Source organism: Cajanus cajan, chromosome 3, assembly GCF_000230855.2.
Source record: "Cajanus cajan strain Asha chromosome 3, NIPB_CcT2T_4, whole genome shotgun sequence".
In the NCBI taxonomy this organism is placed as follows: domain Eukaryota; kingdom Viridiplantae; phylum Streptophyta; class Magnoliopsida; order Fabales; family Fabaceae; genus Cajanus; species Cajanus cajan.
Window position 1 is genome coordinate 1,948,285 of NC_138519.1, and position 15,528 is coordinate 1,963,812.

Genomic DNA, 15,528 nt, shown 5'->3' on the forward strand with positions numbered 1-15,528 from the left:
ACATTCAAATTGTACAAATTCTTGGATTTTTTCTCTATTATTTTTCAATAAAAAAAATGAGGTTGCAACCCTTTCATACAAGAATTTTCTGCAAAATATTAAATCTGGTGGCTACAATTTATAGCATTATCTCATTAAACATCATTGAACAAAGTTGGAAATCAGGTTCACAAAAGCATTATTTAGAATTAGCAAAAGTGTTACGCACTTCATATCTCTATTTATTTCTCATAAAATATAAAATAAAAATTTGGAAATAATTATTTATCGACTATAGTAAAAAAAAAAAAAAAGTCTTACACTGGGATAAAAAATAAAAGATGTGAAGAGAAAGAGTGAAAAATAGACAATTGTGTAAGTAATAAAAAAATTTCATTTGTCATAGAAATTTTGTTTGCAGCTATTTAATGAAGTTAAAAAACTAAAAGATGAAAATAAAAGTTTAGATAAAAATAAATGAATTTACTTTTTACAGAAGTTTTGAAGGATAAAAGAGTCTCATAAAAAATGGAGAACAAATATTCATTTCGTTGTTTTTTTTTTTTTTTGGGTTTCTCTCTACTCCTTTTCATAGCCTAAAAACCATCCCAATCTATTATCAAAATTATTTTAACCGATTCCGGTCATCTATTTCTCAACAGGTACTAAAACAATATCGCCCAGTCAAGGAATGTATACCTTTAAATATATTTTCAGCAAAACAAAGCAACCACGGCGTCACGAACAAAATAATCAATAAAAAATTTCAATTGAGCAAGTCATGACACTTATCTCAAATCTAGCAGAAATCGTAAACCACAACTAATCAGTTAAATTTGAATGAATGTTCCTCCTAGAGGTACTTAAATTGAGCTTGGCATTGCAATTTGCATGTGATTCCTCGGCAGCACTAGTCCTCTTTTGGGGGAGGGGAGAAGTGAAGAACGTAGTTTTCCTTTTTGTGACCCCAGCAAAGCCTTACTTTTTTGCCTTGGCAAATCTGAGGCAACGGTATTTTTCACCACTTACTGTAATTTCAAGGGCTCCATCTTGGTTATCTTGATTTGACGCAGTTCCCATTAAGACACTTTTCTCTTTCTCAAGATTGTCTCTCTCCATCTTCAGCCTTGCTTCTTGACGAGCAATCTCAGCCTGTAACATTCAAAAATTGAGGGCAATAAAGATGATTGTTTTCTCTTTAATAGCAGGATCATGAAAGGAAATATTTGTTTGATAAACGGAAATGTTGTTAGAATGCTCAGTCAATTTCAATCTTCTCTCTTTCTTTCCCAAATGCAACAATATGTATGCTTCCCGAGTAATATGGCACAAATCTTTACAAAACATGAAAACCAGGCTCCTAGGAACGTGTTCGAAGCATTTTATTACCCATTAAGCAAAATATAATGCTATAGCCTCAGGAAGAAACATTCTACAGAAAATCCCAAAGGCGGATTTGAAGGGCAAAGGAATTTCATCTTCAGATCTAATATTAACTATTAAGGGCATAAATTCTTGCAAGCAATTATTTTTGGTACATTTGTTATCTCTAGCTTCAAATTTCAGGGCATTTTATTTATACAGATCTGTTCCACAACCATTAGTTGAGCAATCACCTATGAAGGGGTTTATCCTGCATCAAACACTTCAGTTCTATTGGATAAACTTCTCAATAAAAGCTTATACGAGAATAAAATTATAAAGTAAAATGAAGTAAGTTTCTTCCATAAGTTAAAAAATCTGTAAGCTCTTTTATTTAGCTCTTCCAAAAGCTGATTTTTAACTTATACATAAGCTGATTTTCACTTATGGAAAGAAGTATAATCCATTTACATTCTTATTTTTCTCTATTATAGGTACTTATTGAGTTTACCTAAACAGAAACTTAGTACTCAAATTTGGGAGCTAGAAAACTTCATTTGTTCAGATTTTGATAGTTAAAGAGTCCTTTCTCAGTATACTTTGTGCTTAAAAGCCACTTTGCTTTCTTTTTTCATTTTCAGAAACAGTTCACTAAAACTGCATAAATATCAATATATTTGGTACCAAAAACTCAAATTAGTCTACCTCAGATTGTCATAATTAAGAATCACTTCTTATAATGCCAAGTGGCTAAAAGTCATTTTCATTTGTTTCTTCAATTTTAGAAGCAGTTCACTAAAATTGCATCAATATCTCTCGGATCATCAACTACCTCAAAAATTGATCCACTGCATTTCAGTTTGTCAATTATTCAGCTAAAGAAGAAAATTAGCATTTTTCTAGGATAAAGCCATCTAATCAATCAAGGCCAGCAGGGTAAGATATAATACTCAACAGTGTATTGCAGGCTCACAATTCAGAAATTAGAAGAAAAAAAAATCCTACATCTAGACCAAATGTAAGTCATATCATACATCCCATTCATAGGATTCCCATCAAAATTCAAGTGAACTTGGCATTGCTAAATTTCTATTACATATCTTGCATCAAAATATCATTGGAGTCATAGTCATGGTAGTAGAAAATTTAGGAAAGGGTACATAAGACATACTCAGATATCACTCGGATGGGGTTGAAAATTACACATAATTAATGCAGTGGAAAAAAAATGTTTGGGCTGTAGTTGCCCTCCATCCGTATAAGAAATTCCACCCGTGCAAGTTAATTATAAGATTGAGGGATATATCATATATGCTTCCCATTTTTTTTATTATAGACAAATTGGGAACTACCTAGTAATTTAAGTCATAATTCATGCACAGCCATTTCATGCTCCACAGATACAAGAAATGTAATAAGAATTATGCATATAAAACTAAAATAGGAACACAGTATTCTCATTATATCTCTTCAACTATAAACAGCATTTTAAAACCACTTGCACTTTTGATCGATTATTGAGAATACTAATAGTACTATGGCCTCACAGCAACAGTAACAATATAATTTGGGTTCAACTTTTCTCAGTAGCATGCATAACAATGACAAAATTATATGAAAAAATGATCAGAGGTAAAGCTATAGGGAATGTCACAGTGACACAACACAGTTAGTAAAGGTTTAGGACATGTAACATGGGTTCAAACCGTGTAATGCAGTCCATCCCCTGTTCCCCTTCCCATGCCTCTATGGGCTTCCTCCAAGGCTTACCTCTGGTGTGGTGAGTCCTCCACTCCTCCCTTGAACCAAAATTAAAAGCTAAGGGGAGAGAATCTAACAGTTATGGTTATTCAATATGTATAAATGATAATTAATTCCTCTCCACCTAGAACTAGCTCAAGTGGAGTCAAAGATCATAGCTTCCATTTTCAATTCATCAAAAATGCAATTAATTACATTTCATTACCAACAATTAAAAATAAATTTTTCATGTAAATGTAATGGCAGAAAACCAGTCATTGTGTGGAGAGCATTGTTAGTTCAAAAATTTGACATATTTAAGCAGCAGTGACAAATATATTTTGTTACATAGAGAGAGATAAGGGTTTTTGTTCATTATCTTCCTCCACTAATCTATTAGGAAAGGAAATGCAAAATTTACATTACAACAATAGCATTATCCCAATAGGAAAACTAAATACATTTAAGGATTTGAGAGAAATGGGTCAGCATATACCTCACGGCGAGAAAGATCAGCCTTCCATGCAGCTTCACGCTCAGCAACCTCACGTTCTCGCTCTTCAATGTAACTTTGCATTTCTCTGTCCTTCATAATCCTATCCTGAATGTCAGCATCTAACGCCTCCTGCAACTCTTGGACAAATTTATCTACCACTGCCTTTATTCGGAGAGACATATTGTGCTAAAATCCCAACCTGACACCACACACACATCCAAAATAATCGTATCATATCAAATTACTCAGTTTGAGAAGTGGAATTAACTTACCCATTAGTTTAGCTCATTTCAAAGATTATTTTTTAGTTTAATTACCCTTTTGGTCACTGTAGTAACTTCTAATTCCTATAGTTAAAATCGTTTCATTTTAACATCTATACGTACCATTATTTTTTACCTTTTAGTCTCAATTGTCTATTTCTAGAGAGTAAAATGTAAAATTTATGAAACTATAAGTTTCAAAAGGAGACAAAAAATAATATGTATAAAGACTAAAATGTACTATTTTTAATCATATGACTAAAAAGTAAAGTTGATGAAATTATATGAACTAAAAGAGAAATTGAACCTTATATTTTGTGAGCTTCTTGAGAAAGCTTTAAAAGTCCCACAGAACAATCATTTCCTCAAAATTAATACAAACCAAACACTTTTTTTTTTTTTTTTTTTTTTTTTCCATTTCAAGCTCACAGGTTTGCGAAAAATTGCCATTGCCCTGAATTTCAAATTTAGGCTTCTCAATGAAGGCTTCCAATGTGAACGCAATTTATATCATTAAAACAAATGAAAATTCATAGTGTTCAGAACAAGCAACAGAAGCATAAAACGACACGTTAAGCATCTCTCAGGGTTCTACTATATTCTTTGAAATACCCCAATAACTTGTATCAAAAGAATATTCGATAGAAAAGCAAAACAAAGCGAAAACAATGATGTACACAAGAAACAAACCGCTTACGAAACCATATTAATAGAAACGAAACCCCATAATTATTTGGCATGAGAATCTGAGAAGGTGTACCTCAACGACGTCGTATTTGGAGACGAAATATTCTCTCACTTAAGTCTGACATATGCTCGTTTCGCTTCGTTCGAGGGTTTTCGTTTTCGGTTACAACTGGGAGAAGCCTTCACAATTCAGCACAATGAGACGAAAGGGGAATGCGTGAACCAACTTCAAAACTGATTTTGGGTCTTAAAATTCCACTTCACTAATGAGGAAAAGGACTTTCTTGGGCCCATCTTATGCCCCACTTCCTCTTCTTTTATTTCGGCCCAAACATTTTTTGCTCCTCTTTTTTTTAATGGGAAGAAAGAAATGTGCGGTGAGTTTCATTCCTTGAAACGCAACGTTTTGGTTAATATTAGTATACTCCTCTTCCCACTCCCTCGTCCGTGTCTCAATTCAAATTCCATTTTGGGCACCAAAACCACGCTATCATCTCTTTGATATGCTCATGAATGAAGAGGTTGCATTCCCTCACTTTGCTTGGCCTCAAAGCAACCCATTGCCAAGCAATTAAGTTGGGCTCCATTGCAGACCTTTACATTGCCAACAACCTCATAACTTCTTATGCGAAATGCACACAATTAACCTTTGCTCATCAACTGTTCGACGAAATGCCCCACAGAGACACTGTGTCTTGGAACGCCATAATTTCCACTTATGCAAACTCCGGTCATTTGGACACCTCATGGCAGCTCCTCAGTGCCATGAGGAGGTCTGCACTCGCGTTTGACAGCCACACATTGGGAAGCATCCTTAAGGGTGTTGCCCGTGCTGGTGAGCTCCAGCTCGGGCAACAACTTCATTCTGTCATGCACAAGATGGGGCTGTCAGAAAATGTGTTTTCTGGCAGTGCCCTCTTGGACATGTATGCCAAGTGTGGGAGAGTTGATGATGCGTATGTTGTGTTTCGGAGCATGCCGGAGAGAAATTACGTGTCTTGGAATGCACTTGTTGCTGGTTATTCGCGAGTTGGCGATCATGATATGGCGTTTTGGGTGCTAAGTTGTATGGAGCTTGAGGGTGTAGAGATTGATGATGGCACGGTGTCTCCACTTTTGACATTGCTTAATGATGTTGAGTTTTATAGGTTGGTAATGCAGCTGCATTGTAAAATTGTGAAACACGGTCTGGAAGTTTTTAACAATGTATGCAATGCCACTATCACGGCATATTCGGAATGTTGCTCTTTGCAAGATGCTGAGAGAGTATTTGATGGTGCTTTTGCATGCCGTGATCTTGTTACATGGAATTCTATGCTGGGTGCTTACTTGATGCACGAAAAAGAAGATCTTGCGCTTAAAGTTTTCATTGATATGCAGAATTTTGGGTTTGAGCCTGATGCTTATACTTACACTGGGATTGTCAGTGCTTGTTCTGTGCAAGAGCATAAAAAGCGTGGAAAATGTTTACATGGGCTGGTTATAAAAAGGGGGCTTGAAGATTCTGTGCCCGTATCTAATGCTTTGATTGCCATGTATATCAGATTTAATGATAGGGGCATGGAAGATCCATTAAGAGTCTTCTTTTCCATGGGTTTCAAAGATTGTTGCACTTGGAACTCCATTTTGGCAGGGTTTGTACAAATTGGTTTGAGTGAAGAAGCCTTGAGGTTATTTCTACAGATGAGATCTATGGTCATAGAAATTGACCACTATACTTTTTCAGCTGCCATAAGATCGTGCTCAGATTTAGCAACTCTGCAGTTAGGTCAACAAGTTCATGCCTTAGCACTTAAAGTAGGCTTTGATACCAACAAATATGTTGGAAGTTCATTGATCTTCATGTATTCTAAATGTGGGATCATAGAAGATGCTAGGAAATCTTTTGAAGCAACTTCCAAAGACAATGCAATTGTTTGGAATTCAATCATCTTTGGGTATGCTCAACATGGACAAGGAAACATTGCACTTGACTTTTTTTACTTAATGAGAGAGAAAAGGGTGAAACCTGATCATATAACCTTTGTTGCAGTTCTAACTGCGTGTAGTCATAATGGGCTGGTAGAAGAAGGCTGCAACTTTATAGAGTCTATGGAGTCTGATTTCAGTATTCCACCGCAAAAGGAGCACTATGCTTGTGCAATTGATCTCTATGGTCGAGCAGGGCATCTTGAGAAGGCAAAAACATTGGTTGAAACAATGCCTTTCGAACCTGATGCAATGGTGTTGAAAACTTTATTAGGTGCCTGTAGATTTTGTAACGATATTGAATTAGCTAGTCAAGTAGCAAAAACTTTGCTAGAGATTGAGCCTGAGGAGCACTGCACATATGTTATACTCTCTGAAATGTATGGGCGTTTCAAGATGTGGGATGAAAAGGCTAGTGTAACTAGGATGATGCGAGAAAGGGGAGTGAAAAAGGTTCCAGGTTGGAGTTGGATTGAAGTGAAAAATAAAGTGCATGCTTTCAATGCTGAAGATCATTCCCATCCCCAATGTGAGGGGATATATATACTACTACAACAACTAAATGAGGGAATTAAGTTGTATAATAATTTTGTCAATCAAGTGTTGTTACTGCAATGTTTAGATAATCTAGATGGTTATGATGATCTAAAGCTCTTATGATTATTGTATATTGTTTGCTGGATTTGGTTGGAAGGTTTTAAGGATTGTGTGCACAGTGTCTTTTCACAAGATGCTGATATGAACTAAATGACAATGGGGAGACAACAAGTGTGTACACCTTTTCTGAAGCAAAGATTGTTATCATTATAACATTTGCTCTGGTGAATACTAGCAATGGGAGACAACGAACTACTTGAATTTGGTCTAGAAGCAATGACTATATAGAAGACAGGTATCATATGACTAGAGTCAGCTACTTGAGCAGTTAAATTGAGTCAACATGAAAGTATCTGCTTATTCATGGAGGCTGAGCCATTGCAGAGTTTTGAATTTTGTTGTTTATTTGGTTTGCTAGATCATTTCTACGACTAATCTATTTTAGCCATCATCTGAAACCAAAACTACAACTGCAACACATAAAGTACTAGAAACTCACAGTAGTGGAAGAGGGAGGCATTGGGGACAAGGAAGTTCCTTATTTGGGGGCAACGATAATTGACTAGTGGACATAGCGTATGAATGCCTTGGTCTTTGGATGGAAAGCTTGAAGCAAATTGTGAAAATAAAACTGATCAAGTCAAACAAATTTGCTAGGTTGCATGCTTGGAAAAAGAATATTAAACAAGTTCTTTCAATCAAAGAATATCTTCCTGATCATGAAAAATGTTCATCCACCTTGAAAAGAGAAGGCATGGAATGAGTCATCAGTAATGCATGTGGCTTACACTTCAAATTGAAACAGTGTAGTGAAACTGGGAATGCATGAAGTAGATAAAAAATTGGCTGTCTTTGATTTTACGAATACATGAGTAACTGAAATTCTCTCCTTCATCCTTTCCAATATACTGACACAGAGTTTACATGGTTGTGTGTGAAATGTCAAAATGCAATGCTATTCCCACATTTTTATTTATTTTTAGCTGAATTGGGAACTACCAAGCAATTTAAGCCATAATTCGTGCACAGCCATTTCCATGCTCCAAAGATACAAGGAATGTAATCAGAGTTTTTCCCGTAGAACTAACATAGGGACAACAGTATTGTTCAACATGTTTACTGAAGATAGCAACAAATAACAGGTAGCATATCAATATATTGTTTCAATTCTTGATCCAGCAAAATTTTGCAGTTCGGTGCAGAAATTTATTGATATTTTATACAAGGCTTCCTGGGATCCCTTCTAATTGACAATTGAGAGATAGTGAATGTATTTAAGCCAGAATATGTGAAGGCAGATTTGCATTGCTGATACGGGAGGTAGGGAATACTTTTCTATTCCCATCATTTGCTTGCTGATACCTCAGCACAATTATACACACACATAGTTACTGTGTCATTTCGATGATTTATTTTATTTGAAAATTTCTTGTTATCTTGTACATGTCAGTCAATCAAAAAAGGAAACTTTATCACTCAGACTAAAGTGGATTTTGATATATGCATTATGACGGTTGCTGGTCTTCTTAATCTTGGGTAAGCCACAATTCACTGCAAAAAGATATTCTTATTTCTTACCCATTTATTGATCTTCATTCTTCAGTAAAAACCTATTTGAAACAAGAAAATAAAAAGAAAATATTTTTTCTTGCAAATATCTGTATCCATTAATTAAATTAATCATTTCATACAAAAGCACTTGCAATACATTATTTTATAAAAGTCCAAAAATTATATTCACACATATATTATCAGTAGAATAAGTATATTAATTAATATTAAATAATTTATATACAATTACATCAAACAATCTTAAATCTATTTCTAGTTTATGACATGAAATCTGTTTAGATATAAATAATAAGTATTTTTAGGAGTTTTTCAACTAAAAAAAAAATATTTTTTTTTAATAAATAAGCTCTAAAAGAAACACTTGTAATTTTGAATTGAAACATACACATAAGTTAGCCCAGCTCTTAGTTAGATTGTTTAGGCAAACATATATTTAAAAGCGGTTTAAGCTGTGCAGAGGTTTTCCCAATATATCCTGAAAGTTGTCTGAACACGGACACAAGACCCTGTCCAGGAAGAAACTTGAGGCCTGAAAATCTTCATGTCAAAACAAAGAGTAAAGAGCAAATGAGGAATTGTGCACGACATTCGAAAAGGGCCAATGCAGAAGCAGTTGTGGGGCACATAAAGGGTCAAAGAGGAGCAAAGGAACATGGCTCCAAATTAAGTGCAAGATACTGAGATACTGAGATGGCATGCATGGGGACAATTCAAGATGAAGTTGCTTTGGGTAGAGGGCATTAGAAGCTAGCCTGAAGGAGCCATTGGACTAACTAAGGATACTAAAAACTTAGAACCACAAACATGCATGTGCAGGCATGTGCGTTCCGTTCCCACCACAAGGTCCAGCTAAGAATCAATGCAAGGCCACATTGATAGCATCAAACCCAATTACCTGCAACCAAAAGTTGGCACCTATCTTAACTTCTTGCATTTGTGTTTCTTTACTAAACACCAAATTTGACCCATCTTATAAACATAAAGATATTATTGAAAATTTTACTTTATTTTTATAAAAACCGATGGATATAAACACGTGTACACACTTTCCTTCGTCAAATATTTATCTCTTTCATGTTTTAATCTCTTTCTTATGTGTGTAAGTTGTATAAAAAATTTTAAGTATAACCACAAAAAAATTTCTTGGACACCTAATTAATTAGCTAGGTATTAATTGTCACCTAGAGAAGCTGGGAAATGAGTAAAAGTACTGGTTGGATAAATTTTTTATAGAACCACTATTAGGAGAAAAAATATATATATAAAAATAAACTTTTTCATAATTCTAAATCTATCTTATACATAAGTTAAAAATAATAAGTTAAAAATAATATTTTGGAGAAGTAAGTAGAAGAGATTAAGTGTCTACAAAATAATTTATAATATAAAGAAACTTATTTTCTATTTTCTTTTAATTTTTCTCTCCTAGAAGTGTTTTAATTTCAGAAAAATTTACTCATACAGACTCGTAAAGATATGCAATAGAAAAATAAATAGATAATTAATAAATGTTAATAGTGTATCATATGTGAAATATGATTAGAATTACTCTTATATTTTTTCACCTCTTTCTTTTATTTTTTTTTAAATATTACTCTTGACTTTAATTATGTCTACATATTTTATTATGATATAAAAGAAAGAAAGAAAATTTTCTGAAATTTTCTTTCCTCTCTTCTAACATGAAAGGGTGGGTGTGACGTACAGTAGTATTATACTATTATAGTTAATAAGAAGTGTGAGAAAAATATTTTTATATGCAAATTAATATTTATATATTATTATAAGTAAGCAATAATTTTATTTTATTTTTAACAAATAGCTATATCAATTTTAAGTGGACCCATCTAATCTAAACTAATTTGCTCTCAACCTGTCAAAAAATGAGTTATGTTGAGTTGAATCAGTCTTAGATTTGAGCACAAAAATTTAACTCAACTCAACTCTAGTAGATATTATGGGTTGAGTTAATTTGATCCATAAAAAAAAAATGTTATAAAATAATGGATGAGTCACCTCCTACATAAAAATTACAAACCGTCTATACATAAGGACGTCATAATTATAATAATGCTATCCTACTAAATTCTCTCGACACAAATACTCTCTTGAAACTATATCACGAGGTAAAGGATTGTACAAAACAACGTAAAATTCATAATTAATGAAGTAATACTATTTTCAATTCTAATTATAAGTAATATATAATAAATTATCAAAATTAAGAAAAATAATTAATATAATTACCTTTAATTTATTTTACCTTAAATTTATGTTTTATATCAACGTTTATTGGTTTAACTATAGTGTTATAGTTGGTTCCTAAACCTCAAGGTCTTGGATTTGATAAAAAAAATTTAAAAGAAATAATTTTAATGTAGTCAAAGACATGAGAAAAACTAATTTTTGACGAAGTTGGTAAATACTCTTGTCAATACTATGATACTAAAATAATTATGTTTTTCAACAATAAATGAAGGGCATAAAATAAATTTAACTTTGAATAACTTAAAAAATAAACTAATGATTATTACTTATAATCATAATCAAAAAAAATTTAATTTGATTATTATTAGGACTAAAGATATAATATTATATTTTTAATCAAATAATTCATCAAAATATTTACATGTTGGATTGGTAGGTCATGCAAATAAAAAAGTTAAATTATAGGAGAGGGATCTACTTAAAGATCTATTTGGATAATATTTTCTAAAAACATTTATATGAAACAAATTGAAATAAGTTTTTCTGTAAGATAAAATTAACTTATGCATGAATTAAATATAAGATTTTGGAAAAATTAATATGAGAGAACTTCTATAAATTTTCAATTTTTGAAGAAACTTTTTTTTTTCCTCCCCTAAAAACGTATATGGAGAAGTTTACTCAAACAAGTCCCAAGATTAACTTTTAGTAAAATTATTTCACTTAATAACTCATGATTTATATTAAATATTTGATAATTTAGTACATCAATTTAAATTAACCCATATTCATGAAAATATATTTATGTTAATTTAATTGAATCTATATAACAAAATAAAGCAAAAATTTATAGACTTGATATATTTATTAAGAACTTTTAATTTAGTAATTATATCATTGAAATTCAACGTAAACCATGGATTATTGAATGAAATTATTTTTAAAGTAAATTAATCTCTCCTCATACACCTAATTAAACTCATTTTAACATATTAAATAAATTTATTCACAAAATTTAACATCCTTTATTAATCCTCAATTTAATTTAATCTCCCACATGCTTATTCATTTCCTTTGTTTTGGATCTTTATCTTATGCATATTATCCAAACTCCCATCACTAAGTCTATCCTAAGGCGATTTCCTTTGTTTTCACTCTTTGTAATTAATAAATTAATCATTGTCTTGTTAAGTTTCCTCTCTTTTCGAACATAAACACCATAAGGTTGTCTCTTGGTGGGGAGAAGTTGAAATAATGTATACAAGATTTTAGATTCAAACTTTATTATTATCATTATACTTTTTGACTAATTAAAAAAATATATTTCCCAATCCATTAATAATGAATCAGTTTATTTTATTAATTAATTTATTCATTAAGCTATTGTCTTATTAAGTTAAAACTAATAATCAAAATAAATATATTTATATTATTAATAAAGATGATATATCTTTTTTTATCGTAGACATTATGTTGATCATTTTACCTCTTAACTTCCAAAACACTATCTCTAATAGAATCATACTTTTTCTTTTATTTAGTCTTTATTTTTTTTTCTATTTATTAAATTTATTTTTTCATACATCTCATATATTTTGAATAATTATTTAAAATCGCTTACATATTCAAATTGGTAACTACTCACACATATTTAATATAAATTATTTTTATTATTTATTTTTTTACATAAAATACACGTGTCTTTCTTATGCCCATATATATAAAATGTAAAAATGAGTAGTTGCCATTATCATTCGCTCCGAAATATGAGTACGGCCTAAACTCAACTACTTTGACTTATTCAACAAAACTCTTAAACTTCATAAATTCTAATTAAATTTAATTAACTTTCTCTAACCGCTATAGGAAAATTCATATGCGAGTAGACAACCTTTTTTTCTTTTACTATCCAACAAATTTTTTTTTATAAATAAATTTATTCGAAACAGAGTTGAACACTAAATATAGGCATTTCTCACTGCAAAGATTCAAACCATAGTTCATCATAGTGTTCAGAATCCTCTTTTGATGAATATGAACTTAATTTATCTAACAATATGATCCTTCTTGCATGTTATTAGTTAAATCTGAATACCAGACAAGTAAATGGAGCTCACAATAATTGAATTGAAACACCTGCAGCACAATAGAGAGTTTAGTCATGTAATTGAACCTTAGAATTTAGAAGATATTTGTCGGCCATTCCAATGACTACAACTTGCTCTAAGACAGATGAGTACTTGTCAGCAATATTCATGAATGAATAGTAAATATGATCATAGCTTATAATTTTCTGGCCAATGAAAAGTCATGATCAATGACTTAGCAACCACATGGACTGTACCTGGATCTATTCTAATATGATTCAACATATATAGTACAGCAGAATCATCATATATATCTAAATGTGCATGTGTAGGGAGGATATTAGGTAAGAAATTTTAGTTATTATGTATGAAAATGAGAATATTTAATAATTTTTAATAAATTAAATTAATAGTTTAGATTGTGTATTAAATCTCATAATATTTAATTTTTGGGTTAAATATGTTTTTAATGTATATAAAATGAAAGATTTTTTTTTAATTATGTGTTTTTTCTTCTTTTGAAAGTTTTTTGTCCCTCTAAAATAAATTAATTTTGATTAATTTTGATCCTCGTAAATTTTTTTATTAATTCTTTCAAAATTCAAAATCACTAGTTTTGGTCCCCCAATATTCACTTAAAGATAGATAACTAATATTTATTTTAAGTATCTTAAAGTTTTTTTTTAGAGATGTTGATATGAATTATAAACACTAATAAATATTAGATAAGATGATCACTTATCTTGTATTCAACATATAAGTAGTTAACTAGTCATATGTAAATATAGTAGGAGACAAAACAATAATTTTCAATTTTAAAAGAATATAAAACAAAAAAAAATAATGCTTACAGAAAACTAAATTACAATTTCATTTCAGAAAGACTATAAATACATATTTAAGTCTTAACATTTTTTATAGACAGCATAATGTTTAATTAAAAGAAAGAAAATCACATCAGAGTTGTAATAAAAATATGTAATCTGGTGTTGTAGTCATTTAGTGTACGTGTACATTGATTTGCCATGTAAATGATGCAAGGTATGTATGAGTTGTTATGTGCATGGGTCCATCGGAGCAACCCTAGTCCTCCTTATTAAAAATAATATTTTGCTAATAAAAAAATGTAATCTGAAACATTAAGTTTAACACGATTTTTTTTTTCCATTTCTCGAAACAATTAAGAATTTTCACTAATATGTTTTATATACATGTGCGTGTCAAATTACACTTGTATAACTAATATAAGTTATTCTATTAATTAATAATTATTATATCAATATTTACCATTAAATTGAAAATTTCTTTTACATAGGTTGTAATCGTATATATTATTTGATTACATATTGTTTAATGTAATATATATAATTATAATTGTATTGATAAAAATAATATTTTATATGAAGTTATTAATAGTGTAGTGGTTAATTTATATAAGTAATACTCGTGTGATTTAAAATATGCAAACAACATGAATCACATGCATTGGTTTAACTCGATTCTTTCATCTCTCTCTTTCTCTGTGTATATATAAGATGTATTAAGTGAGAGATGTTTATGAGAGGGTGAAGGAATAAATCTAAATATATAAATGGTAGGATTAAAAGTTATGTGTTAAAAAAAAGTTATTTAAGAATAACATTTGACCAACTTGATTTAATATTATCCCTTTATGATTTTATCTTTTGATTTAATATTATTCCTTTATGATTTTATCTTACTCTTAATTAATAAAAGTCTCATGTATATATAATTAACAATATCCAACACAGTTAGTAAATCATTGAATTTTTTAAACATGTTAATAAAAGTTTAATTCTCTCGAAAAGAATTAGTTTTTGATTATAAGATTTAATGCATACCAACTAAAACATAAATGAAAATCATAAATATAAATCTTACAATAATATATTAGAAATTAATTAGTAGACACATATGTACATGTATTAACCATTTAAATACGATCTAATTTATAATTTATATTCCATAGTAAGAAGAGTTTTTATTTGATAGATTGATAGAGGTAGGTAGGGATATTGAAAAGTAGTAAGGGATGAATGAATATAGGATGAATGAGTAGTAGCAATGGATGAATATGCATAATGCAAGGCAATGATATTGTTGCATGATGATGAGGTGAAATTGCAGAAGTGTTGAGCTTGTAAAGAGCTTAATAATTTGGTTGGGATGCACGAGGGAGACAAAGCCAAGAAGTCCGCCAACACATGAAAGGCTTCTAAAGAAAAGTGACGGAACATGCCCTAATGGACCACACTCCACACACCATGAGCCTCGCCATCCTTCCGCTCAACACGCTGCCAAATCCACCCACACTCCATCTCTCTATTCTCTTCTTTTAGTTTTGGCTACCTATACCTCACAATCAAAACTTCTAAATCATCACCATTCAGACCCTTCACCGGCGAGTTTTTGCACTTTAGTTTTTTATTTTTATTTTTTATTTATCTATATATGAATTGAACCTGGTACTAAAAGATTTTATATCAACTCACACACTCTACTCAACTAATTGAACTACACCCTTTGATTGTCCTACACTTGATGAGTT

The 15,528-nt window shown here is 31.0% G+C and overlaps 2 protein-coding genes across 4 annotated transcripts; one reads left to right on the forward strand and one right to left on the reverse strand.

Moving 5' to 3' along the window:
- Positions 1-655: 655 nt before the first annotated feature.
- LOC109801962 (beta-mannosyltransferase-like protein) lies at positions 656-4,751 on the reverse strand. Of its 2 annotated transcripts, none has more exons than XM_020363164.3 (3): positions 4,601-4,751; positions 3,578-3,776; positions 656-1,131 (listed from the first exon to the last, which is right to left on the reverse strand). In XM_020363164.3, the coding sequence occupies exons 2-3, from the start codon at positions 3,755-3,757 to the stop codon at positions 958-960; spliced, it is 354 nt and encodes a 117-aa protein (XP_020218753.1). In that variant the 5' UTR covers positions 3,758-3,776; positions 4,601-4,751; the 3' UTR covers positions 656-957. The 2 variants fall into 2 exon arrangements, with proteins under 2 accessions (XP_020218753.1, XP_020218822.1); XM_020363233.3 differs by lacking the exon at positions 4,601-4,751 and adding an exon at positions 4,148-4,290.
- A 146-nt stretch (positions 4,752-4,897) lies between these two features.
- On the forward strand, positions 4,898-8,622 carry LOC109798643 (Pentatricopeptide repeat (PPR) superfamily protein). 2 transcript variants are annotated; one of them, XM_020358988.3, is made up of 3 exons: positions 4,898-8,234; positions 8,319-8,412; positions 8,543-8,622. In XM_020358988.3, exon 1 carries the CDS (start codon positions 5,041-5,043, stop codon positions 7,153-7,155), a length of 2,115 nt encoding a protein of 704 aa, XP_020214577.1. In that variant the 5' UTR covers positions 4,898-5,040; the 3' UTR covers positions 7,156-8,234; positions 8,319-8,412; positions 8,543-8,622. The 2 variants fall into 2 exon arrangements, with proteins under 2 accessions (XP_020214577.1, XP_082926261.1); XM_083070135.1 differs by having other exon boundaries at positions 4,898-8,412.
- Positions 8,623-15,528: the final 6,906 nt, after the last annotated feature.